The sequence below is a fragment of the Centropristis striata genome, chromosome 7 (assembly GCF_030273125.1).
Source record: "Centropristis striata isolate RG_2023a ecotype Rhode Island chromosome 7, C.striata_1.0, whole genome shotgun sequence".
Taxonomy (NCBI): domain Eukaryota; kingdom Metazoa; phylum Chordata; class Actinopteri; order Perciformes; family Serranidae; genus Centropristis; species Centropristis striata.
This window is the reverse complement of record NC_081523.1, coordinates 4,272,995-4,299,863: the sequence shown is the minus strand read 5'-3', so window position 1 is coordinate 4,299,863 and position 26,869 is coordinate 4,272,995. Positions and strand designations below refer to the sequence as shown.

The 26,869-nt window shown below is 36.9% G+C and overlaps 1 protein-coding gene across 1 annotated transcript in view; it reads right to left on the bottom strand.

The window, feature by feature from the left end:
- adamts3 (ADAM metallopeptidase with thrombospondin type 1 motif, 3) overlaps positions 1 to 26,869 on the bottom strand; it is a 270,315-nt gene that overhangs the window by 87,884 nt on the left and 155,562 nt on the right. Inside the window, exons 8-10 of the mRNA XM_059338163.1 lie at positions 24,220 to 24,325; positions 5,766 to 5,909; positions 1,452 to 1,584 (exon numbers count right to left, since the gene is read on the bottom strand). Coding sequence (XP_059194146.1) covers positions 1,452 to 1,584; positions 5,766 to 5,909; positions 24,220 to 24,325 — 383 coding nt within the window. The remainder of the gene's footprint in view (positions 1 to 1,451; positions 1,585 to 5,765; positions 5,910 to 24,219; positions 24,326 to 26,869) is intronic.

The window sequence follows — 26,869 nt, the reverse complement described above, 5'->3', positions numbered from 1 at the left end:
AAAATTTGGCCGCACGCTTCATTTCCAGAAGTCGATCAACAGCACATCACTCCGTCCTCACACAGCTTCATTGGCTCCCGATCCACCTCCATATTGACTTCAAGATCCTCCTCGTCACATTCAAAGCCTCCACAACCTTCACCCTCATACCTCACTGAGCTCCTTCAAACCTTCACACCCTGCTGTAAACTCAGGACCTCCTCTGCTTCACTCCTCTTCACCCCTTCCAAAATTTTGTATTGAAATGAATGGGACAGCCGAAAAAAAATGAGCGAAAAAGAACAATAATTGGAGATTTTTAAACGTCTACTTCTCCGGCATAATTTCACCTAGAGACTCCATTTAAACTTTAAACAGTAGACACAAGTCTTGTGTATCGGTATATCAATCCACGTTTCGATATGTCATATAGTTTTTTATCAATCCCTGTTCAATGACCATGATCATTTTTGGAGAAATTCTGAGATTATAATGGGTGTGTATTGCACGGAATGTTCGTGTCACAGTTTGTGACATCATCACCAGAGTGTAGAGGGAGAGAAAAAACTGTCAAAAAATAAATTTGAAAACTGTGCTCCAGGCCGCAAATTCCACTCTACAGAAATAATTTATACATAGAAATGTAGGAAAATTTGTCTTCTCACTCCCAATCCTCTGGTAAAGCTGTCAGAGTTATAGTTTGGGCGTAAGACGCACAGATGCGCCACCAACACGCACCAACAGCCTCATTGGCTCCCATATTAAAAACGCAGGAAGATTTCTGAAAAAGGGAGATGTAACAGTTTTTTTAGATCGCTCTAACAAAGCTATTTTTTCATTTTTCTGAAAAAAACCCAACATATATATAGACGTTCAGGGAGAACTCAGGACGCTCAAAGTGAAGTCGGATCAATGATAGGTATTATGGTTTTACCAAAAATGCTTTCTGTTCGAGGCCAGAAATTCCAGTCTGTCCACCTCTGGCTGCTGTCACTGTTCAAGAACATTAACAGGTGGTGGCCGTTAATTCTGTTGATTGCTTTGATCTGATTGCCTTTGATGTGATTACAGTTACAGATACACACACACACACATGCGCGTAAGCGCGCACACTCCTCACACATGCATACACATGCTTCAAACACACGCGCACACACACACACACACATACACACACACACACACACACACATACACATTTTGAGGTTAAAGGGCATAGTTTGAAATCTCTGAAGAATCTCATCATAGTGTACACACACCGGCAGTAGCCCCTGTGGCCCTTTCAGAATTTCCCCAGAGCAAATTTTCTAGTTGTTGTTTATTATTACTGCCATTGCCGTTTTTATTATTATTGTTTTATTTTTAATTGTTTATTGTAAGGCGACCTTTAGAGTCATGAAAGGCGCCTATGAATAAAATGCATCATCATTATTATTACTATTATTAATTGGGAGCCTAAGAGCGTTACTCACTGAGGTGCAGATCTTGTAGCCCACTCCGAAGTCAAAGCGACACTGCTCGTCCATGGAGTAGTTGATGCCGGGAAGTTCAGGCAGCTGAGGCCAGTCGTGTTTGAAGGGGTCGTCCAGGAGACAGTCGTACGTCCTGCAAGGAAATAAAACACACACACTCTATATTGCCACCTTGTTAATTAAAGATGTTACAAGGGTAATGTGTAATCCCTGGAGACATGCTCCACAAAACATGTGTAACAGTGTGTGCAGTCAGACAGAGACAGATGCTCCCCAGGAAAGATTAGCTTCCTCCAGCAGAGATAACTCTGTTACTTGTTATTTAGAATAAATACATTTTGATTATAAATACTGTCTATTTAATGTTGTACACTGTGGACAATATGCCAACCTCTTCTGTGACAAGAATTCACGATTCCTTCAACTACTACTAAATATTAATATGGTAATTTGATTATAATTATATTCATAATTAACCCTTTGATGCACAACATATGGACAACCCTTCTAATGAACAACATGGGTCAAAAATGACTCATTCATCCGAATTTGATTTAAAATTAAATGACCTAATACTATAATAATAGTAATTTGTTTCAAATAGTTACTTTCCACACTCTTATATTTAATATATTTAACATGTTTATGTATCATTTTGTCACACATACAGTGTATCTGGTAGGTATTCACAGCGCTTCACTTTTTCTTCATTTTTTTATGTTTCAGCCTTATTCCAAAATTGATTAAATTTGTTTTTCCTTAAAATTATACACACAATACCCCATAATGAAATTTTTGACCCACGTTGTGCATTAGAAGCAGTATTAGTGATACAAAAAGGGTTTTTATTCAAAAATAAGAAATGAAAACATAAAATGAGGATGTATGATGATCAAAAACAAGTTGATTGAGGAAAACCTGCAATACTGAATGATGAAATTAATTTATTGCAAAGATATAGAAAATTATAAACTCAGTCGGGTCACTTTAGACCATGTTGTGCATCAAAGGGTTAATCATGAGTGTTCCAAATGGATAGTTTAGTAACTTTATGAGACTGATTTAGGTGAATTGGCTATATTTTCTGTTTTACAGATGGTGCCCCCAACGAGCTATGACAAGTCATATAATTTCTTATTATTAATAATCATTTATGATAATTATTAATAATTCTGATAGCCATCTTACCACACTTTTGAACCGTGTCACTCACGTTCATCCCTACATATTTGATATCTTTATGGGAGGGATAGCATTTATAATAACGCCCTTTTATTTACATATTTGACGCCCTGTGTATCCTTTATTCATAAAAGAGGCATCCTTCATTCCCAACAGTGTCAACTGTTACTGCTTCACATTCTGTTGTAATATTTGTCATCTTTGAATGTTTTAAACTTACATAAACATTGCACATTTAAAGTGTTATTTTCTGAAATGGATTTGTGTCCTGGCGCCTTTATTTACCTCGACTGCAGAGTGACAATGTGTTTATCTTAGAGACACCTTTATCACTTGTTTCTCTGCTTCAGGAGTATATTGAACCATATTTCAGCCTCACTGTTGTACAGAAACAGTGTTTTAAAGAGTCTTTAGCCTCTCTGAGATAATATAGTTCATATTTCAGCAGTCTAGGCACGGTAGTTTTCAAACTGGATCTGGTCTAACATGGTCCAGGTATGAAAAAAGCAGTCAAAGCTGCCTTTATTGCATTTTCACAAATGAGAAACTGTGTTTTAAAGATTGTTTAGCCTCTCTGAGATAATCTAGTCAAGGTTTGAGCATTCTAGGTACACTGGGTTTCTATCTGGACCTGGTCTAATGTATTCCAGGTATGAGGCTCTTGGTGCTCTTGGTGCTACTGTTGATTCAAACAGCTTCTCTGTATGTATTTATTTACCTTGATAAATTAAGCATATAGTATATTGTACAACGTTAAATCCATCAGAAGAGCAACACAGTCCTGTGAGAAGTCACTGGAGTTTCTATTTCTAGTTAAAATACTGTTTTAATTCACTAAGCGGTTCCAATTTATTCTACTATTGTTGTTATCAGTGTAAAACTGAAACTCGACTCCTTCTGAACAGATGTTTCAAATTAAAAGCCTTCCAGCTACTCAGGCTTTGATTGTAAAACATCTGCAGGAAGTGCTACGTTTCATAGAGAGTCATTTAAAATTGGCAGAGTAGAAACTCTGTGGCCAGATTGCTGTTGCACTGATGAATTATTACAGAATGTGGAATTAACCATTCAAACCACTGATGTACTGGCAAATCCAGCCCATAAAGTTTTTTTTATATAAGGCAGTTTTTTAACCAAACCTCGCTGAGAAAAAGTCTTTTTTAAAAGTGTAAAATGAATTTAATCACCTCATATATTTTGTTGCAGCTGCCTCACAGCGTTATCAGACATTAGCAGTTACACTTTTCATACCATACATTGATTTTTCTCTGCATTGTGTCCACTTTAAATAGCCGCAAGCTGCTCTACAAAATCATTGTCCTGTATAGGGATTGACTGCACATTGCCATTGTCGTCTCCTTTAACATCCTGTCGGTTCTCTGGCTTCCACGCTCCACTGAACCTTCCCTGTTAGGAATTGATTCTTGTTCAGCTGAGTGAAAAACTCAATGACCTGTTCCAAGATGGCATGATGCTGTTTTAATTAAGGCGACATTTTTCAAAATGCTGAAGTGCATCGAACAGCTTCAGCGGTTTGGGGAAACATCCTGAACTTCAGCTGCAAGTTTATGATGTCACATTTGGGAACAATTAAGTTGGTATCCACCAAGGTTATAAAAGTTTTGGGTTTTTTTCATTAGTTTTGGTTTTAATTTTGTTGTGATTTTTTGTTTTCAAATTCAGTTAGTTTTAATTTGTTTTTTAAAGTGAGTTTGCTAGTTTTAATTAGTTTTTATTTTTTGGAAAATGCTTTGTTTTAGTTTAGTTTTCTTTTGTTTTTAGTGTTAGTTTTAGTTTTTGTAATGGGGTATTTTTTGGGTGCCAGATTCAAAAAAGTCACAATAAATGTTCCTTTATTTCCTTTGTCTGATCCATCTCAGCCCCAATAAGTTTATTAAGTCATAAAACCAGATAGATGAAATAGATTTCACAGAGACACAAGACATTTTCACTTTAATTTTGGTTAGTTTTGTAACCTCACAATACACAATAGTTTCTATGTTTGTTTCAGTTAACGAAAATGTTTTCTTCAATTCTAGTTTTCGAATTGATACCTTGGTATCCACCTCTCTTCACCTTACTTACATAAAAACATAGTTACATAGTGTAGTTATAATACTCTCTTTTCTTTATTTCTCCTTATTGTATAGATTAATGAGGATCTTAAACTCTAAGCTATATTTATACAAGGTTTATTTATTTATTAATTTTTTCTCAGGGTAAATGTATATTGTAATTGTTTCTAATTTTATTCTGTTTTGTAGATGGGGTAATTGTTTATTGTATTTTTATAGTATTGTGATTTTGTATGTAGTTGTAAAAGCCCAACTAGAGACAGGAGTTAATAAATTAGCTGAAGCTATATCTCTATATGCAGCACATCGGATGCATGTCCTGTATCTACACTGTAAAAAAAGATAAACAATAGCTTGTCAATAAAATTGAGGAAACAGATTGCACGCAATATTATTAATTAAATCTAACTACGTTACAAGTTGAGTTAATAACAACTTAACAGGAAATGACTGTCAATTAAATGATTATATTTAATGTGGTCAAAACAAGCTTATGAGAAAAAATCTCAAATTAACGGTATAAAAAGTTACAAATTTGTCGAAAAAAAAATTCTCAAATTTGTGACCAAAAAATCTCAAATAAATGGTAAAAAAGTTGACGAGATTAAAGTGGCAAATCTACGAGAAAAAAATGTGCAGATTTATGAGATTTAAAGTGGTGAATGAAGTGAAATAAGTAGATTCTATCTCAAACATTTTTATATTAAAGTTACTTAAACAACTGCCTCAAAACCAAGGACGCATTTATATTTAATACATTTTATCAAATATATTAAGTAAAATGAAATGACTACAGAATAATTTATTACAGTGTATGTTAACTGCATTGTCCCTATCAAATAAAATAGAAATAAAAATCATAAATGTCATTCTTTTAGGCTTCATCCCTGCAGACCTAAACCCACTGCTAGGATATAAAAGGCAGCAGCAGTATCAAGTTCACTATGCTCTCCTGCTCTTTTGCATGATGCATTGAACCGTTCCACTCCTACGATGTTTGTTTGTTTGTGAACGCCCACTCAGGTTGTGTGAGTGTAAAGTGAACACATGAACTCACTGGATGTATCTCTTCAGCTCCTGTCCGCTGCACATGGACCAGTGGTAGCGATGGAAGGCCGCCTGCACCAGAGGAGCCATCACGCTGCCCATCGCCGTCTCGTCCCCGCAGCGGTTCCCCTGGCCGTCGTGCTCCATCCCCAACCTGAGAGAGAGAGAGAGAGAGAGAGGAGGAATATTTACTAAACTGCAGGATATCAGGCAACATGGTCTCACAGGAATCCGTGGAATAGCCATGGAATCACTCAAATTTCCGTGAAACTGATACGGATTTGGCTACAATGCAAGTTAATGACAGTCATATCCCGTGGCTATTCCAACATACAAAGTGATTATGTACATTCACTGAGTGAATATTTAGAAAATAAAACATATGTTTCTCGCTAGAAATGTGATCAAAATCCATTTTTATGCAGAAACTAAGTCAATATATTGATTTTTTCACTAAAAATGAGAGAACTGTCCGCCATGTTTTTTGTTCTGACCGCCTGAACCTTGAAAGTCACGTGACTTGGAACAAACCAATAGGAACAAATATCCATGGAATAGCCACGGGATATGACTGTCATTAACTTGCATTGTAGCAAAATCCGTGTCAGTTTCACCGAACTTTGAGTGATTCCGTGGCTATTCCACAGATTTTGAGTTAAGTGAATCCGTGGCTATTTCATGGATTCCTGTGAGACCAGGTTCGAAAAAAGCTGATTCACAATACAAATTCTTGAGTTTTCTTTCAGTGCAGAGAAGTTGAAGATAACAAAATACTTTTACTCCACCAGTGGAGTTTAGAACTGTGATGGCAAATCTATGGGCTGAAATATGTGCCACCAGAAACTGAATCTGAATTATTTATATTTGAGTTTGAATTGCTTAACTTGAATAATTGCATTAAAACATTGAATTTGAATCACATAATTATTTTTTTTTAACTTTCTTTTATTGGTTTTATATAGAGTATAGTCAAAGAGAGAGAAAGTTAGAGAGAAAGATATAAAGTGGGGAAATTAAAGGGGAACAGTGCCTGTTGGGGGGCACTCCACATTACATATAAACAATATTTTACATTTCTTCCTTTTTTGACATATAGAACAACCATTTATCCCAGCCTTTAGAAGATGAGTCTTCCTTAGTTTTTAGTCTATATGTGAGTCTCTCCATTGTTTGAATATTGAATCACATAATTTGAATTTGTATTTTATAATTGGAATCATTGCATTGAAAAACTGAATCTGAGTTGTAATTTGAAATTAAATGTATTAGTTAGGAACTGAACATTAAATTCTCACAATTCAATTTCAGTTTCGTTTTGCAAACTGAATTTGAATTGTGAGAATGTGAATGAATGTTCAGTTCCAAACTAATACATTTAATTTCAAATTACAATTCAGATTCAGTTTTTCAATGCAATGATTCAAGTTAAGCAACTCAAATTCAAATATAAATAATTCTAATTCAGTTTCTGGTGGCTCATATTTCAGCCCATACAAATCTCCTAATTTATCTTTTCAAATATTAAACTCTTGTTACATTTGTTTGGCATTGTGAAACCAGATGGATCTTTGACATGTTGATACACTGTGAAAAGTAGAAATCTGCTCCTTTTAAGTATCATAAAAGCTTTTAGTAATACACACAATGACCTGCAGTATATAATCACATACTGTATATGGTGACATTTTCTCAGCAGTTAATGTCTGGTACAAAAAGGAAACCGTATCATGAATCACTCTTCTCGTCCCTCTGGCAGCTCAGATATAAGATCGTCCTTGCTAATTGTCAGTTTCAGCCACTCATGTGCACTTTACTGCTCCTAATGTGTTCATTCATCTTTCCTGTTGTCGCAACACCCTCAAAAAAAATATTGATCATGAGTGTTTATTGTCCAGAGTGCAAGTAAACCTCATGTGTCATAAATATCGAGGTGTCTTGAACTGTAATATTACAGGATATATTTACTACCATTCACTTCACTTCACTTCACTGTAATGGACACTATTTTTGTTTTCAGTACAGCATGGCAAAAAAAAACAACTCATAACGCAGCGTCAGCAAAACAACATATCAGCAGACAAAATATATTTCACACACATCACTCTGTTTGTTACTGAGGATCAGAAAAAGCCACAAAAAAAGAAAAAAAACTCTGTTTCATGGATAATATATGATCCTATAATAACCTATAATGCAGAAAAACAATGCAAAGGGTGATTTAGAAATTTAATCTAGCCATTACTTGTGTTTTTTTTAATTCTTTATTTCATTTTTCAGTAATTGACTGACACCGAACAAAGGGTACTGATGTTTATTTAGCTATTTATTTTATTTATTTAAATGTTCTGTAATTGACTTAACATACACAAAGAGTATTGATGTTAATTTATCTATTTTATTTTATTTTTAAACTATTCTTTATTTTCTCTGTTTTATTCCTGGAATTGGTTGACAATTCAATATGTTATATGTATACTGTATAAGAATGTCAAATATTTTTAAATAAAGTTATTTGTTTAAGAAAGCAGCCTTCTGAATACTATTTTTCATATTGGTGGAAAATTATTGAAATATCCACATCTATTTTTGTATCTATACAAATATATTTATTATATTATATTATTTTTATTCTAAAAAAGTCATTATATCAGCCGCCATATTGGGAACTGGTGAAGCAATTACAATTAGATATATCTGTAATATGACGACTTTCCTTGCAATGATCAGCAAATTGACTTAATAGTTAATAGTAGTAGTAGTTGTAGGCTTTTATTCTTGCACTTCAAAAAAGGTGTTTAGTCTAAAAACAAGATAAAAAAAACAGTAAATCTGAGGGAAATGATCTTGCTGCATGGACAGATAATTTACCTTGACAAGATTTCTTAAATCAAGATTGTTAAATCTAGAAATAAGCATGTTGAACACTTAAAATAAGAAATTAACTCTTAAAACAAGGTAAATTATCTAACACTTCTAAATATAAAGTTTTTTAATGTTAAACTAATAATCATCAGGTCACTCTGCTCGGGCCAGTTCATCGCTGCTTGCAGCTTTAATTTATCTTGTTTTCAGAGTTAATTTCTTATTTAAAGTGTTCAACATGCTTATTTCTAGATTTAACAATCTTTTAAGGAATCTTGTCAAGGTAAATTATCTGTCCATGCAGCAAGATCATTTCCTTCAGATTTACTGTTTTTATCTAGTTTTTAGACACACCTTTTTTTACAGTTTCACATCCCCGTGGTTTCTCTACATTAGAGTCCAACTAGAACTAGACTTTCTCACCCTGATTGAACCAAACCAGAACAAACACACAGGTTAGGTGTAAAAGCAGCAGTAAAGAAATAAATCCTTCCAGCAAAGCCTTCCCGTCTGCAGACTGACATTTAGATCTCTAATTAACATAAAACCTTTATTCATTTCTCCACCTTCAGGGCATCAGAGGAACATTCCAGACATTTAGGTCTCCATGTTTGTCACTTATCGAGTATTCCACTGACAAATGTTTACCCAAAGTTCATTTTAATTTATTACAGACCTGAAGGAAAGGGCAATGCTTTCTTTTTTCAGTGACAAATGTTTTATTTATGACTGAGTTCATATGAATATCTTCGTGCAACACTTAAACTCTGAGCTGATCACTTCCTGTTCTCTACAGACGCAGCAGCAGCATGAATGGAAAAAACATCCCCAACACTTTAGAGACCTTTGGATCACATCCACCTTTTTAAACTATTCTTTTGGAGATTTGTGGACATCAGAGATGAGTGAGAGACTGACATGTAATAAAGATCTCCACCAGGTCACAGATTGTCATTTGTGATTGATTGCCATTCACTACCAAATACTGATCAGAAGTAGCAAAAGTGGCCTCGCGTCTTCACTTTTTATTCTACGTTTAGACGAGCGTTTTTGGGAGGAAATTTGCGTGCATATGGTGAGGCTTAAGTGTGTTGAATTCGATTGTATGCCATAAACTCCTACGTGACGTTAGCAGTTTTGAGCAGAGTTTTGTGTCTTGGCAGTGTAAACCAGGCCTTAGTCCAGACAAGTGGATGGAGTTTTGGTATTGTTTTATTAAACAACTTCCTCAAAAATCAATCCTCATGCATCCTTTTTCTTCCACTTAGGCTGTGCAAACTCTTCCTTGGAAGTAAAGAGGCTTTCCCAGGTTAGAGGATATCCAGTTTAGATTGAGTAGAGATACTGTATGTAATCATTCCAACATGTTCTGGATCTACAGCGTGGTCTCCTACAACATGAATGCACTCAGAAATTGCCCAAGGCCAAGAATGAACTTCCACGCTCAAGATCTTTAACATCCTTCCAGCTGCATATCTTTCATTACTGCATGTGTATTTTTGGCCAGTGTGTATACCTAACATATATATTTAAAAAAATAAATAAAAAAATAAAAAAATGCTCTTCTTCTTTTCTTCTTTAACATATAGCACTCCTGTAGCGATGACAGTTAGCTCTTAAAGTTCTGTACTTACTTGATTCCTATGGTCTATGTCTAGTACCTTCAGGTTGAATGCACTTATTGTAAGTCGCTTTGGACAAAAGCTTCTGCTAAATGACATGTAATGTAATGTATATAATAATGAACACTCACTGGGGCGGTTTGCAGCCGAGTGCGAATCGGTTGGGATGAGAGTCAGCACCTCCAAGTCTGAGGCCATGGTTCTCTACTAGAAAAATGGTGGACTGCCCCCTCTGGTTGGAGAGAGGTACTGCCTCAAGAGAAGGAGTTCCAGTATCTCGGGGTCTTGTTCAGCAGTGAGGGTAGAACAGAGCGTGAGATGGACAGGCGGTTTGGTGCGGTGTTGTACCAGACCGTCGTGGTGAAGAAGGAGCTGAGCCTGAAGGCAAAGCTCTCGATTTACCGGTCCATCTACGTTCCAACCCTCACCTATGGTCATGAGCTTTGGGTAGTGACCGAAAGAATGAGATCATGGATACAAGCGGCTGAAATGAGCTTCCTCCGTAGGGTGGCTGGGCTCAGCCTTAGAGATAGGGTGAGGAGCTCAGACATCCGGAGGGAGCTCGGAGTAGAGCCGCTGCTCCTTCTCCTCTAAAGGAGTAAGCTGAGGTGGTTTGATTATCTGGTTGCCAGGATGCCTCCCGGGCGCCTCCCGTTAGAGGAGTTCCAGGTCCAACTGGTAGGAGGCCCCGGGGAAGACCCAGAACACGGTGGAGGGATTATATCTCTCTCCTGGCCTGGGAACGCCTCGGGGTCCCCCAGGAGGAGCTGGACGTTGTGGCTGGGGAGAGGGACGTCTGGAATGCCCTGCTTAGCCTGCTGCCCCCGCGACCCGGCCCCAAATAAGCGGAGGAAAATGGATGGATTGATGGATATATGGGTCAGTGACAAATAAGGGTTGGCAAGATGTCAAATGGTGTAACCACAAAAAAATGATAAATATTAAATACTTCATCCACCTACATTGTATTTAAGTGGACTTATACATACAATTACTTAATTTAAAAAAAACATCAAATTATTATTATTTTTTTGTATTTCTACATTTACACATTTCGTCAATATTGAGCAGAACATATTCTAAATACAATTTTTTTCAAAAGTTTTGACAAATTATGTAAAAATATGTTGTAAAAATATACCATAGTGTTGCAATGTAAACGTGGATTGTATTTTTTCTCATTTTATTTCACATTTATTTCCCTCGATATAATCCAATTTTTATGGGGGGAAAAATGACTGGTTACACCAACTGACACTGCGTTAGATCACGTCATTGACCCATATATCTAAATAAGTTCAGAGTCCTGAAAGTGCAATGGATAAAATAACAACCAATCAGCTTGCATGTCAACAGCTCCATCTCAATGACAGCTGAGACAAAAGCTAGTTAGTGGACCAAGAGTTGGGGTTGATCCGTCTATTTTCTCAAGTCAGGACTGAACTATCACACTTCATGTTCTCATAAAACAGATATATAATAGATATATAACTGAGATCAATACTGACTGTCCTTGAAATAAAAGGAAATGTCCTACGGAATTCTTGATTTTCCACTCCGCTTTGATGGGGGAAAAAAAAAAACTTCATGTGGATTTTAGAAGCTAAAAACCCAGAGAAGAGTCATTTAAAAATGGTTTTGAAGAAGTTAATCTGTAAACCATTTATGATGTCCATGTGCACTGATGTACATAGAGAACTGATATCTGCAGATGGCGGGCTTAAGAGAAAAAAAAAATGCTGTTTTGAAAAATAATTGAACACTGCATACTTATTGTGTGAACTTACAAGGTCATTAATGTAACTGTGACAAATAACAAACGCCTTAAAGAGGGACCGGTACGTGGTTTATAAAGAGGACAGATGGTGGGTACTTCTCTTTGTTTTGTGTTGAGTGTTTACTGCGAGTGGCCCCTGTGGGCCCCAGCCATCTTTATTCATCATTTATATTCATATTGTGTTCTTTCCTCTAACTGCCTCTCTTGTCACACATGTTGTTATATTATTACAGAGGTTTTATAGGGATACATAGTATTTTTCTTATATATTATATATTCCTTGCTGTTCTCCAGCCTTCATCACATCACACAACCTGGAATTAAAACCAAAAAACTAACAGAAGCTGTACATTGTGCCCTGCTGTACATCCTGTACCATGCTTGATCTTAAGGACAGTTCATGTTTTGCAGTGGGGATCAATAAACCTCTTGGTCAGCAGATGAAGTGTTGATGTTGTGCATTTATTTCAATGTCACCAACATTCCTATTTGAAAAGAAATAAAGAAATGTGAAGGCCCTTCTGCAGCTCCAGGAAAAGCTTGTGAAACTGTCCCTGCTTTCGACACGTGCATTTATGGCCAGGAATAAGAAAAAAAACCTACTGGACTCAACGAGCATGATTTCTATTTCTCCATTTTGTTTGTCGTCTAATGTGAAGATGTAGTGCAGCACTAGTTCAAACTAATGATTGAGACCATAAACTCATTAGGAAAAAGTTAACTGAGGTAACAAATCAGGTCGAGAAGTCATTTTCTCAGAGACTTCTGTATAATCTGATAGGGCTGCACGATTATGGCCAAAATGATAATCACGATTATTTTGATCAATATTGTCATCACGATTATTCATCATGTTATGGAAAACATCTGTATTTTTATTGCACCACTTTTAAACAAACAATAGCAACAGTTTTTAGTGTCTGGTGCTTGTTGTAAACAAACAGAGATCGCTAAGTGAACACCTCCTGCAGCAGCAGCACATACACACTGTACTGCTACAGAGCTAACTGTTAGCCTGTTAGCACATACACACTGTACTGCTACAGAGCTAACTGTTAGCCTGTTAGCACATACACACTGTACTGCTACAGAGCTTACTGTTAGCCTGTTAGCACATACACACTGTACTGCTACAGAGCTAACTGTTAGCCTGTTAGCAATTTGCAGACTGCACGCTAAGGGGTTAACATCCCCTCCGGCTCTGTGACTGCAGCTGGGAGAGACTGCTGCAGGAGGACTGTGCTGCTTAGACTCGCTCTTTAAGAAGAGTAAGAACGAGTCTCCAAAAGTCTCCAATAACACCAGAAAAAATCTCTGGATTTGTCGCCAGTCACTTTTTGAAAAATAGTCGCTAAGGGGGTCTGAAAAGTCGCTAAATTGGCAACACTGCTTCGCTTTTACAAATGGCATGTTTTTGTGGCGTTGAGTACCACGTCACATCCTGCTTAGCGCTCGCTGGATATTTATTTAGGCAGCTTCATGAAACCTTAATTATTTGTTCGCCCCCTGGTGGTTGGTGGACTACTGGTGTAGAAAGAGATTGATTAGATATGCAGGAGAGACGCATTTTAAAATGGAAATATCGCAGACGATCACGTTAATTTAACTGTGCCGGCCAAAATCGTGATCACGATTAAAATTTGTTTAATTGTGCAGCCCTACAATCTGACTTCTTTTTGCAACCTATGGAGTCGCCCCCTGCAGGTCATTAGGTAGAATGCAGGTTTAGGCACTTCCACAGTTGCTTCCCTGTTCAGAACAGAAAGTTGCCTCAAACAACAACATCTGAGGGAGAAAATGTTCAAACCTGGAGGCAAAGTAAGAAGCAGTCCATCATAGCCTCGTCCTTGCTTTATGGCACTACCTCCTTGATTTCTTTGAGTTGTACATGTGTACAAGTGTCACAAACTTTTTGACAGTCTCTCATCAAAGGAATGACTTGTGCTGCAGAAGTGACAGAAGTATTCATGCGAGGAATGAAAAAAGGAAGATTTATTTTGTCACCCTGCTCACCTGACTGAATTGTTGCATTGTCGGTTTTGGAAAGTTACTAAATTTGTTGACATCAGAAAGGTGGGGGGGGCCTTCAGGTGCTGTTAGAGCTGACAGGCACTTGATTACTTACTGACACACACACACACACACACACACACATTCTTGTACTTCTATCTTTATGAGGACCCTCATTGGAACAGTGAATTCCCTTGCAAGGTTATAATAGTTTGGGATTTTTCATTAGTTTTAGTTTTAATTTCGTTGTGAATTTTTGTTTTCAAATTCAGTTAGTTTTAATTATTTTTTAGAGTGAGTTTGCTAGTTTTAGTTTAGTATTTATTTTTTTAAATGCTTTAGTTTTAGTTTAGTTTTTATTAGTTTTAGTGTTAGTTTTAGTTTTTTGTAATGGGGTATTTGTTGGGTGGGAGATTAAAAGAGGTCACAGTAAATTTTGCCTTTATTTCCTTTGTCTGATCCATCTTCATTATGTATGAAAAAAAGTTGACAAAGACGACAACATCATTTTTTTGTAACCTTAACCCTAAAACAAAGTCTTAAATTAAAAAAAAAGCCTTTAAAGAAGTGAGGACCGGCCAAAATTGCAAAAATGTCCTCACTGCGTTGGTTAAAAATGTGTTCCAGTCCTCACTATGTAGGAAGTACAAGAACACACACACACACACACACACACACAAAAGATGACAAACAAGCCTTTAAAAAATGTCTGATATTTTGAACATGGTTCAATGACAGTTTGAACAAAATAACACACTCCAGAGCTCTGAAAACAATCTAACGGACTGTTCCAGGTCGTTGGGTTCATAACGTCTGTTAAATCCATAAATCACATTCTAACGTGTTATCAGTTACACGTGGTGACAGACTATCTGTTTCACAACAAAAGATCAACGCCACTCAACCTGGCTGTCAGCAGCTGATGAGTGAGTGAGTCTGACACGTCTTGACTTCTTCTTTGTCAGTTTTCTCTCCAGGCGTCTCCTCAATGTCACCCTGTCTTTCATTTGTTCACTTTGCTGCTGATTAAATCAACATCCCCTCTGACTCTGCTCCGGCAGCTACAAAGACCATCTGAAGAGGCTGCTGAGCCTCTGTTGACTTAAACTTTGTCTCGGCATAATAATTAGTCTCAAATATTACCACGATGAACTATACTGAGTTCAGATGAGAAATCTCACATTCTCAGCTCGTGTCTCTTCGTGCTTTGCTGATGTTACATATTATAAAACATGGATGACACAACACCTCCTTCAGCTCGACCTCTCTGAGACGGAGCTTTTTGTCATGTTTCAGCAGATGAATATTGAGCTCGGATCAGCTCACCACAAGTTCTGCACAAAACTTGGGTTTCGTGATTGATGACGGACTAACCTTTAAGGTTCACGAGGCCTCCATAAACAGATTTTGTCAATTTTCTCTGTACAACAACAAGAAGATGAGACCCACATGACCGAGCAGGTTACACAACTAGATACTGCAGCTCTCTACTGGTTCTACTGTGTAAAGATACTGCAGCTCTCTACTGGTTCTACTGTGTAAAGATACTGCAGCTCTCTACTGGTTCTACTGGTCGCTCTCCCTGCATGAACCTTCAAGCCTCTGCAGATGATCCAGAACTTCAACCAGAGCATATCACCCCACTGGTCATATAATATATAATATATATGTATATATACAGTACAGGCCAAAAGTTTGGACACACCTTCTGATTCAATGCGTTTCCTTTATTTTCATGACTATTTACATTGTAAATTCATCAAAACTATTAATGAACACGTGTGGAATTATGTACTTAACAAAAAAGTGTGAAATAACTGAAAACATGTCTTATATTCTAGTAAGCAAAGGGTGGTTACTTTGAGGAATCTAAAATACAAGACATGTTTTCAGTTATTTCACACTTTTTTTGTTAAGTACATAATTCCATATGTGTTCATTCATAGTTTTGATGCCTTCAGTGAGAATCTACAATGTAAATAGTCATGAAAATAAAGAAAAACACATTGAATGAGATGGGTGTGTCCAAACTTTTGGCCTGTACTGTATATATATATATATATATATATATATATATATATATATATATATATCTTCTCTGCACTATTTGTCCATATACACTGCCTGACTTTATCTTTGTCCTGTTGGACTCAAACATATCCACATGGTGTCCTCTGATTGGATCTTTGCTTGTGTTGTATGAACTATTTGAATAAAAGTGTCTGCTACATGAAATTGTAAAATTGTAGCATTGTCAATTGACTTTTCAAACATGCACTATAAAAAAAAAAAACTGTTGTTTTTACGGTTAAAAACCGGCAGCTGTGGTTGCCAGAACTTTACTGTAATAAATACGGTAGAACTTTTTTTAAATATTACAGTAAAAAGATATTAGCACTGTTGATTTTATTCTATTTTTTACTGTATAAATACACTTTCCATCAAAAGAAACGCTGTTTTGCCATATAGCTGACATATGAATATATAAATGCCGCATAAATTAGATTTACCATTTAAAAATATTTTAATTTAATCGTTAAATATTACAGTCTATTTCTGGTAGAGATATGTGTTTAGTACATTTAACAGTGAGAAAAAGTATTTTTTACAAAAGATAAATGCAAAAATTACAGTGACGGCTTGTATATATATTACATGAAATACATATTTGTGTATTTAACTCACTTATCATTTTACTGTCGTGGTTTAGCAGTTTTTCACCGTAAAATCTAAAGACATTTTTTACAGTGTATAAAATATTAAAAATGAACTGTAACAAAGGCACTGTGACCCTAAAGTCTTCAATCTTGCTTGGATTCATGATCTCATCACATGATTAATATGGTGGATGGTTACCTAGAAACAAGGGATGGCTTCATGCCATTTTTCAAAAAGTCCTCACCATGGCAACAGGTTAATTATGAACAAAACACATGCTATCCTTTGTTAGTGGACTCTAAGGGCACCAGTGTGTCTTAAACAGCTCATCTCATCACCACAATACCACCAATATTGCATATCCGGGGTAAATAAAAGCCTACAAACGTGTGGGACTATAACAACTGTTACACCTGGAGGAAAGTAGAGGAAAGGAGTGTGTGTGTCTTTTTAGTAGATAACTTTTAATAGCCAACAGTAATCAATACAGGAGTGCTATACGCAAAAGAAGAGCTTTTTTTTTCTTTTGCACTCTATGGAGTCTTGGGCTATTTTGTCAATTTTTGAATCCTTTTCATGTCTTTTTGTGTCTTTTTTGGTCATTTTGTGTCTGTTGTTGTGTCTTTTTTGGTTATTTTGTCTTCTTTTTTTAGTCATTATGTGTCTTTTTTTGGTCATTTTGTGTCTTTTTTAGTCATTTTGTGTCTTTTTTTGGTCATTTTGTGTCTTTTTTTAGTCATTTTGTGTCTTTTTTAGTCATTTTGTGTCTTTTTTGGTCATTTTGTGTCTTTTTTTGGTCTTTTTGTGTCCTTTTTTGGTCTTTTTGTGTCTTTTTTGGTCATTTTGTGTCTTTTTTAGTCATTTTGTGTCTTTTTTTGGTCATTTTGTGTCTTTTTTTAGTCATTTTGTGTCTTTTTTAGTCATTTTGTGTCTTTTTTGGTCATTTTGTGTCTTTTTTTGGTCTTTTTGTGTCCTTTTTTGGTCTTTTTGTGTCTTTTTTAGTCATTTTGTGTCTTTTTTGGTCATTTTGTGTCTTTTTTTGGTCTTTTTGTGTCCTTTTTTGGTCTTTTTGTGTCTTTTTTGGTCATTTTGTGTCTTTTTTTTAGTCATTATGTGTCTTTATTGGTCATTTTGTGTCTTTTTTTGTCATTTTGTGTCTTTTTTAGTCCTTTAGTCCAACATATGTGTGGGACTGTAACAAGTGTTACACCTGGAGGAATGTAGAGGAAAGGAAGAGCTGCTGTTCTCCAGCTTACACAAACATGTAGAGCAGGATAGAGCCTAGAGTCAAACAGAGAGGGGAACAGACTGACAGATGGAAAGGCAAAACTAATTTCATCCACAAATGGATTGTGATGCAGTGGTTGAGCGCACAGTATGTGTGAGTGAGTTTACAGCTGAAGCAGAGTAGAAGCAGCTCAGCCTGTGAATCACAGCCCAGCGCTGGTTCACTGACACAAACAGGTCGCGTATTGTCCTAAATGATGATCATTTCACCAGGTTTGAGAAACATTACATTACATGTTATTAGCTGAAGCTGTCGTCAAGCCTCAGACCACAGGAATCAAGTAAGTAGATCACTTTTAATAGCCAACAGTAATCAATACAGGAGTGCTATACGCAAAAGAAGAAGTGCTTTTTTTTTCTTTTGAACTCTATGGAGTCTTGGGCTATTTTGTCAATTTTTGAATCCTTTTCATGTCTTTTTGTGTCTTTTTTGGTCATTTTGTGTCTGTTGTTGTGTCTTTTTTGGTCATTTTGTCTTCTTTTTTTAGTCATTATGTGTCTTTTTTGGTCATTTTGTTTATTTTTTAGTCATTTTGTGTCTTTTTTTTGGTCATTTTGTGTATTTTTTAGTCATTTTGTGTCTTTTTTTTAAAGTAATTTAGTGTCTTGTTTGGTCATTTTGTGTTTTTTTGTCATTTTGTGTCTTTTTTTAGTCATTTTGTGTCTTTTTTAGTCATTTTGTGTTTTTTTTGGTCATTTTTTGTCTTTTTTGGTCATTTTGTGTCTTTTTTTGGTCTTTTTGTGTCTTTTTTAGTCATTTTGTGTCTTTTTTGGTCATTTTGTGTATTTTTTTAGTCATTTTGTGTCTTTTTTTTTTGTCATTTTGTGTCTTTTTTTGGTCATTTTGATACTGCCTCCAGCGGCCCCCAGGTAATTTGATTTTGTGACCCCTGCTCTATGGTATGCATTATGATGCCAGTTAGGGAAAAAAAATGTTTTTTTGTCTTAAAATAGACTAAATAAAGAAGATTTTTTTGGGAAGTTTTTGGGGGTTGTTGCTTGTTGCCATGTGTGGAACGCAGAGATCAATCTGCCCAGTGACAGGACTGTTGATATGCTCAACACACCATACAGTGTAAAACTACTGATTATAAATGGGGCTGTACACAACATTCAGAACATTAATATGGCATTAACAACTCCATACTTGTCAAATGAATAATGATCTGATCAGAGAATGAAGTCACAGTCTCCTGGTTTGTGTTTTAGTCTTTGTTTCTCGTGGCCGTCTGGCTGTGTCACCCTGCACTCTTCTTATACGCCAGTTATCGATAAAAACGCCGTCTCGACCCACAACGTCCTCGCAGAAGTTAAACTGACTGGCGGTTCTGCCTCAGGTCACACTTCAGCTCAGTCTCCACCAGGAGGAGAGCTGTGTGTAAATCCATATGTAATCCATATGTTCTGATGTTTGAAGATCTTTACACTCTAATATCATTCCTTAAAATGGAAAAAAATCGAATTTTCACTCCGAGGGTCAACTGAGAAATTCTATCCTACACGGCAGCCTCTTATCTCATATTTCAATAATGTAGCTACAACTCCTACGCTGTAGGAGTTAACAACACTTTCTGTTTTTTTGTCCAGCTGTGTGCAAATTTACTAGATTAAAGTGGCAAAAAAAGTCACAGATTTAAGAGATTTAAAGTGGCAAATCTGCGCGAAAAAAGTCGCAGGTTTATGTGAAAAAAGTGGGAAAAAAGCTACTTTTTTCTCCCAGATTGGCCACTTTAAAAGCGCTATAAAAATTTAATGTATTATTATTATTATTATTATTATTATTATTATTAATATACAAATGTAAGGTGGTCGATGAGATATTATGTTTGAAAAGGGAAGACCAACTGGTGTGGGGGTGGGATGATGTTTTGTATGTTTTCTACTTGTTTTTATTCGTTTTTTTGTGTTTTTTTAAAATTAAGATTAATTTTAAAACCCTCTTTTATTTACTGTTTTTTCCCAGCATGAGACTCGTTTTGTTTCAGTTGTTTTTGCTTGTTCTCTGTTTTTATTGTTGGTCCGTCCTGCCATGTGCAGCACTTTGTATCAGCCAACACTGTCTTAAAGGGCTCTATAAATAAAGCTGATTGAAGTTGATTGATTGGAAAAAAAATCATGCATCTATTTGTAAAGGTCATGTAACATGATGTGATGTGTTTCAACAAACCGATCTATAAAAAAAAAAAAAAGTAAAAAAGAAAATCTTTACAGCGGCCTGACTCTATGAAAAATGGAAATACATCTATAATAGAAATCAGACGTAGACATTATATCCACAGCACAATCTTCACAAATAGCTTTTTAAGATCTCTCCTGCTGTCTGAGCCTCCTGCAGTCATTTATCTCTCCAGCTTACTAAGCACTTCACATTTCAAACATCATCCTCCTCTGAGCAGTTTACAGACTCGCCTGCTATCTTAGGATTTTTATTCTCTTTTTACTCGACGTGGGTTTCATCTTGAAATTGAATTCTAAGTTGCAGCAGCTGTGTGTGTGTGTGTGTGAGAGTGTGTTTGCAGTACAGTTCATGGTTTCCACCTAGTTTGATGTGTTTTTCCACAGGGTGGAGTGTATTGATTCCTGAATGTGAAACCTTCTGCTCTCTGGCCCCGAGGGTCAGCAGCAGAGCAACAAGCGTGACGTCTGGAGACTCTGTGTGTGTGTGTGGATCAGAGATCTCTCAGCCGGTTCTTCTTCTGTCTCAGCCTGCATGTCCTTCTGTCAAACAGCAGCTTCTCTTTTCTCTACACTAACACCACACTTCAATTTCAAGAAGCAAACAAAAAACAGCAAAGTGTTTCTTGTCCTGTGAGCTGCTGGACGTTCCACCTTGCCGAAGGTTGTCAGATGTGTGAAATGTGGATATTAATAGAGCGGAGCAGATTTTCCCCAAACTATCAGCCCTGAGATTTGATTTGTTGCAGTTCAGCCGTCGGCCACAAGGACCAGAAGTCAGTCAGACTGTCTGCTGCAGAGTTCACAGCCTCCTCCTGTAACACACTGAGGTTCCTTCCACGGTTCTGTCCTGGCTTTTACTTATTTACTGTTACCTAATAATATGACATAGTTTAGCATCACATAAAGAGGATCCAGGATATGGAACTCACTTCCTCCTTACTTAGGGCGCTTTCACACCTATCTCGTTTGGTCCAGACTTTAGGACTTTTAAGTTTGATCCGAACCTAAATTCAGGTGTGAAAGGTGCCGCGGACCACGGTCCGCACCAAAGGACCAAAGTTTGGTCCGACCAAAAGAGGTGGTCTCGGTCCGGACCAAACCAACCAAGGTCCGAACCTTTTGCAGTGTGAAAACAACTTTTTTTATAGTTCGGACCTTCGTATCAATGACAGGAAGTTTTTTTCTTCTTCTGCTCTCTAATTACGGTACAGGAAAAGACTTTGCCATAACTGGCAGGATTGCTCATCATCATCTCATTCACTCCTACGGATAATTTAGAGTCACCAATTTAACCTAAGTGCATGTTTTTGGACTGTGGGAGGAAGCCGGAGTACCAAGAGAGAACCCACAGTGACACGGGGAGAACATGCAAACTCCAACAGAAGAGCTGCAGGCGGGAGTCGAACCAGTGACCCTCTTGCTGTGAGGCGAGAGTGCTAACTAGAGGTGGGGGGAAAAATCGACACAGCATAGTATCGCGATATTTTGCGTGGCAATATAATATCGATTCATGGCCGCCAAGTATCGATACTTTTTTGTCATAATTAATGGAAAAAATGAAGTGAATTCTTTGGTACTTAAAATGAAATCAATTGCTTTTTTGATCCACTACATGGTGCTGTTGAGTATTATTCTGGTGAGGTCAGTAGAGGTGACGGTCAGCGTGACAGAAGAAGTTGGTACAACAAAGATGGCGGCACCGGAGATAATAAATAAGGAGAGCACCGTCCGCGTTAATGTCAAGCGTGTGGATTTATTTTGGATTTTTTTTTAACAAGGAAGGGACGAATGAGATAGACAAAACTGCCTCTCAATTCAGAACGCGCAAAGGAAATAACACAATCCATTGCTTGCTTCATGTGCAAAGACTTGAGGCCATACAACGTTGTGGAAACGATGGTTTTAGCTACATGGTAAAGACACTGGAACCAGGTATGTGACTCCGACGTTATTTCACGGACACAGCCGTATCAAAGCTATACACAGCAGTAAAGCTTGAAGTTGAGGAAAGTTTGGGAACAGCAGATATACTACAGCGATAACTTGTGTTGCGTGGACGTCGCGGGCAGTAGATTCATATGTGACTATAACGGCTCATTGTGTGACAGATGACTGGAAGCGTCTGTCTCACGTTCTTTAGACTCGAGCAGAACATGAAAGTCACACCGGAGCAAACGTTGCACTGCATGTTTGATATCAGTTCAGTTTGACTGAATACTTTGTTGGTTTGACTCTCATTGTGAAAAAATAAAAAGACTGTCTTATTTGACAAAACAATTATTGATTTAATTTAATTTTGTGGACACAAAATGCAGTTAAATAAGTAATTTTAAACAGTAAAATCGCAATATATTGTATCGCAATACTCACCATATCGCGAAATTCTTAAAATCGCAATAATATCGTATCGTGACTCAAGTATCGCGATAAAATCGTATCGTGGGGCCTCTGGTGATTCCCACCTCTAGTGCTAACCACTAGATTCTGGTATTAAATTAAATGCATATAGAGCACTATGGTTTGCTCCAAATGTGTCTATTTTTCCCAGTATGTTTGTCTCTTCTGTGTCTTATTAATGAGCAAGTTCAACCTGCACGTTTGAAGATTTGCATATCTGCAGGATTTGGGGGGTTGCCTAGTGACTCTAAACAGCCGAAGTATGAAGTGAGCTGCAATTATTTTTATACTTCTGGTGTAAAAGTCTCTGCAGGTGCTAATCATCTTCCCAGCTGGGTTTGATTGCGCCTTGTGTGTCTTTGTGTGTGTGTGTGTGTGTGTGTGTTCTTGTACTTCCTACATAGTGAGGACCGGAACACGTTTTTAACCAACAAAGTGAGGACATTTCGGCCGGTCCTCACTTCTTTAAAGGCTTTTTTGAGATTTCAGACTTTGTTTTAAGGGTTAAAGGTTACATGATAATGATAATTAACTGAAACTGTATTGTGTGGTTACAAAACTAACTAAAATTATAGTGAAAATGTCCTTCGTTTTTGTCTTTGTCAACTTTTTTCATACATAATGAAGATGGATAAGACAAAGGAAATAAAGGCAAAATTTACTGTGACCTCTTTTAATCTCCCACCCAACAAATACCCCATTACAAAAAACTAAAACTAATAAAAACTAAACTAAAACTAAAGCATTTAAAATAAATAAATACTAAACTAAAACTAGCAAACTCACTTTAAAAACTAACTAAAACTAACTGAAATTGAAAACAAAAATTCACCACAAAATTAAAACTAAAACTAATGAAAAATCCAAAAATATTATAACCTTCCAAGGGAATTCACTGTTCCAATGAGGGTCCTCATAAAGATAGAAGTACAAGAGTGTGCTTGTGTGTGTGTGTGTGTGTGTGTGTGTTCTTGTACTTCTTACATAGTGAGGACCGGAACACGTTTTTAACCAACAGAGTGAGGACATTTTTTGCAAAGTGAGGACATTTTGGCCTGTTCTCACCGCTTTCTTTCTAAAACTAACACTAAAACGAATGAATACTAAACTAAAACTAGCAAACTCACTCTAAAAACTCATTAAAACTAACTGAATTTGAAAACAAAAATTCACCACAAAATTAAAACTAAAACTAATGAAAAATCCAAAACTATTATAACCTTGCAAGGGAATTCACTGTTCCAATGAGGGTCCTCACAAAGATAGAAGTACAACAATGTGTGTGTGTGTGTACTTCAGAGGTGAAATACATTGCACTAGTGTGGAGTATATGATGTATTAAAGGGCAGGAGAAGAGAAAGTGGTGTGGGGGACGTGATAAACGGTGGCTGAGTTATTGTATTTCTGCACATGTGCTTGATAAACAAACCATGAGATTGAATAAAAACAAACATGTTGGCTGTCAGAGCGCTCAAGGCCCGTCTGCTTAAAGGTCCCACATGTCAGCTTCCATAGAGATCAGAGGGAAGCAAAGCCCCGGGAAGACATTCACACTCAATATGTGAGCAGAAGGACAACTGTACAGTTTCTCCTTGGGGGAAAGGAATATGTGTGTTTAAGACCTTCAAATACCTCCACAGACAGAGAAGAGAAAAGATAGAATGAGAACGTACACGTGTCCGGTCTCGTGAGCCACAACGAAGGCCGAGGAGAAGCCGTCTTCGTGGTTGAGGGTGCAGCTCCGGACCGGGTGGCACATTCCTGTGACAGGAGCATAACCTGAAGGAGGACAGGAGGAGAAACAGGATGTTGATCTCTTTTATCTTGTATACATGCTCATACACCAACATGGTCTCACAGGAATCTGTGAAATAGCCCCGGATTCGCTTAACTCAAAATCCGTGGAATAGCCACGGAATCACTCAAATTTCTGTGAAACTGACACGGATTTCGCTACAATGCAAGTTAATGATGAGTCATATCCCGTGGCAATTCCAACATACAAAGTGATTATGTACATTCACTCAGTGAATATTTAGAAAATAAAACATATATTTCTCGCTACAAATGTGATCAAAATCCATTTTTATGCAGAAACTAAGTCAAAATATTGATTTTTCACTAAAAATGAGAGAACTGTCCGCCATGTTTTTTGTTTTGACCGCTGGGACCTTGAAAGTCACGTGACTTGGAACAAACCAATAGGAACAAATATCCATGGAATAGCCACGGGATATGACTGTCATTAACTTGCATTGTAGCGAAATCTGTGTCAGTTTCACGGAAATTTGAGCGATTCCGTGGCTATTCCACGGATTTTGAGTTAAGCGAAATCCGTGGCTATTTCACGGATTTCTGTGAGACCATGTTGTGACAGTCATATCCCGTGGCTATTCCATGGATATTTGTTCCTATTGGTTTGTTCCAAGTCACGTGACTTTTAAGGTTCCGGCAGTCAGAACAAAAAACATGGCGGACAGTTCTCTCATTTTTAGTGAAAAAAATCAATATTTTGACTTAGTTTCTGCATAAAAATGGATTTTGATCACATTTCTAGCGAGAAATATATGTATGTATATATGTTCATCAAGAGAAGATGGTTAATTTTATTTTTTTATTTTTTTTTAAAAGACAGCATCTCCCTTTTTTATGCTCATAGTGAATGTGGATTTTTTTCAAGATTCAAGTAAGAAAATGATCTTTTCCCTGACATCCACAAAGTTGCCAAAACATAATCACAAAAACTTTTAATTATGCTTCAGTTTGGAGCATATATTGTGACTTAAAAAGAAAAGAAAATGGACAGGTTTTTAATTTGCATTAGCATTTGCCAGTGCAAATGAGTTGTAAATAAATTACCATAATTTATTTTGAGACCGAAAAAGATACACAACATGTGAGGTATTTGAGGTCTGCTACTTTGTTAGACAGATGGCTTCTTTTTTATATATATCTGGAGCTTTTGAGATTCGTTGCTGTAACTTTTGGATGCAAACAGAGCACTGAACAAATCACATAAGAACACTGGACAAAAAACAAAAAACAATGGCATATTGATATGGATAATCTACACACCTGACACAAGAGCATCTTTAGCTTCTGCACAGTAAAAATGAAGATTTGTGCCATGCAGTTACAAGAGCAACTTCAGATTGAGATTTGTCCATAGTACAAATAAATATCTATCTATCTATCTATCTATAAAGCAAGAAGCGTCTGTGTGTGTGTGTGTGTGTGTGTGTGTGTGTGTGTGTGTGTGTTAAATTAAAGCTGCCAGCAGTGATGAACTGGCCTGAGCAGAGTGACCTGACAATTATTTGTTTCTTACCAAGATAAAAACAACTTTAGATTTAGAAGTGTTAGATAATTTATCTTGTTTTAAGAGTTAATTTATTATTTTAAGTGTTCAACATGCTTATTTCTAGATTTAATAATCTTAATTTAAGAAATCCTGTCAAGTGAAAATTAATTAAGAGTTGGGTGGACACACATCCCTCACCTGACCAGTTAGATCTCCAGTTAGACAGTACGATTCAAACTGAAGTGCAGTTTTTGTTCCTGCTGTCGAGTCGTAAAGCCTGATTAGATTTGATTGGATTTACTTATGTAAACACCCCTGAGTGTAGGATAATTCATAAAACATTTAAATCATTTCACAGAAAGAGAAAAGATGGGAGAGGGATTTTGAGGGAGAATATACTCTGTGCTGATTTTCTGACATATATTTGGCATTTTATCGAGCAATTTCCCCCCGGAGATTCTGATTTAACAAGAGGTACATAAACTATTCACAGGGATGCCTGATTAGGATGAGAATATGTATTTTTCATGTTCCTGCGTCTTTAAGTAGGACGGATCTGTGTGTTCTGTGTGTGTGTGTGTGTTTGCTGTGTGTCACATGTGCATCATGACTGTGATGATGAAAAACAGGAAACAGATAACACACACAGCAAGAGGCAACCCGGGACAAACAGCATGGAGAATAAAAGCCTCTTTGTTTGTCAGCTTCATGATTATAGAGTATGACTGACATTGATATTTTTTCCCATCCTCCTATTTACCGCTGTACTATTTGTGTCCTGCAGTGTGGATGTAAATAAGTGAGAGATGAAGCTGGGGAGGCCTGATTTAGAGCTCGCTGAGCGCTGCAGCTGCAACATAAAGAATATATTTGAATCATTTTTGGCACCAAACCACTAGAGCTTGAAGCAAAGACAGACATGAGAGAGTATTGATTTGTGGCACAGCACGGCTAATATGCAGCTGGCACAGAGCCACTAATAACGGCCAGTTCTGACTTCATGTAGACATCAGAACCATCTT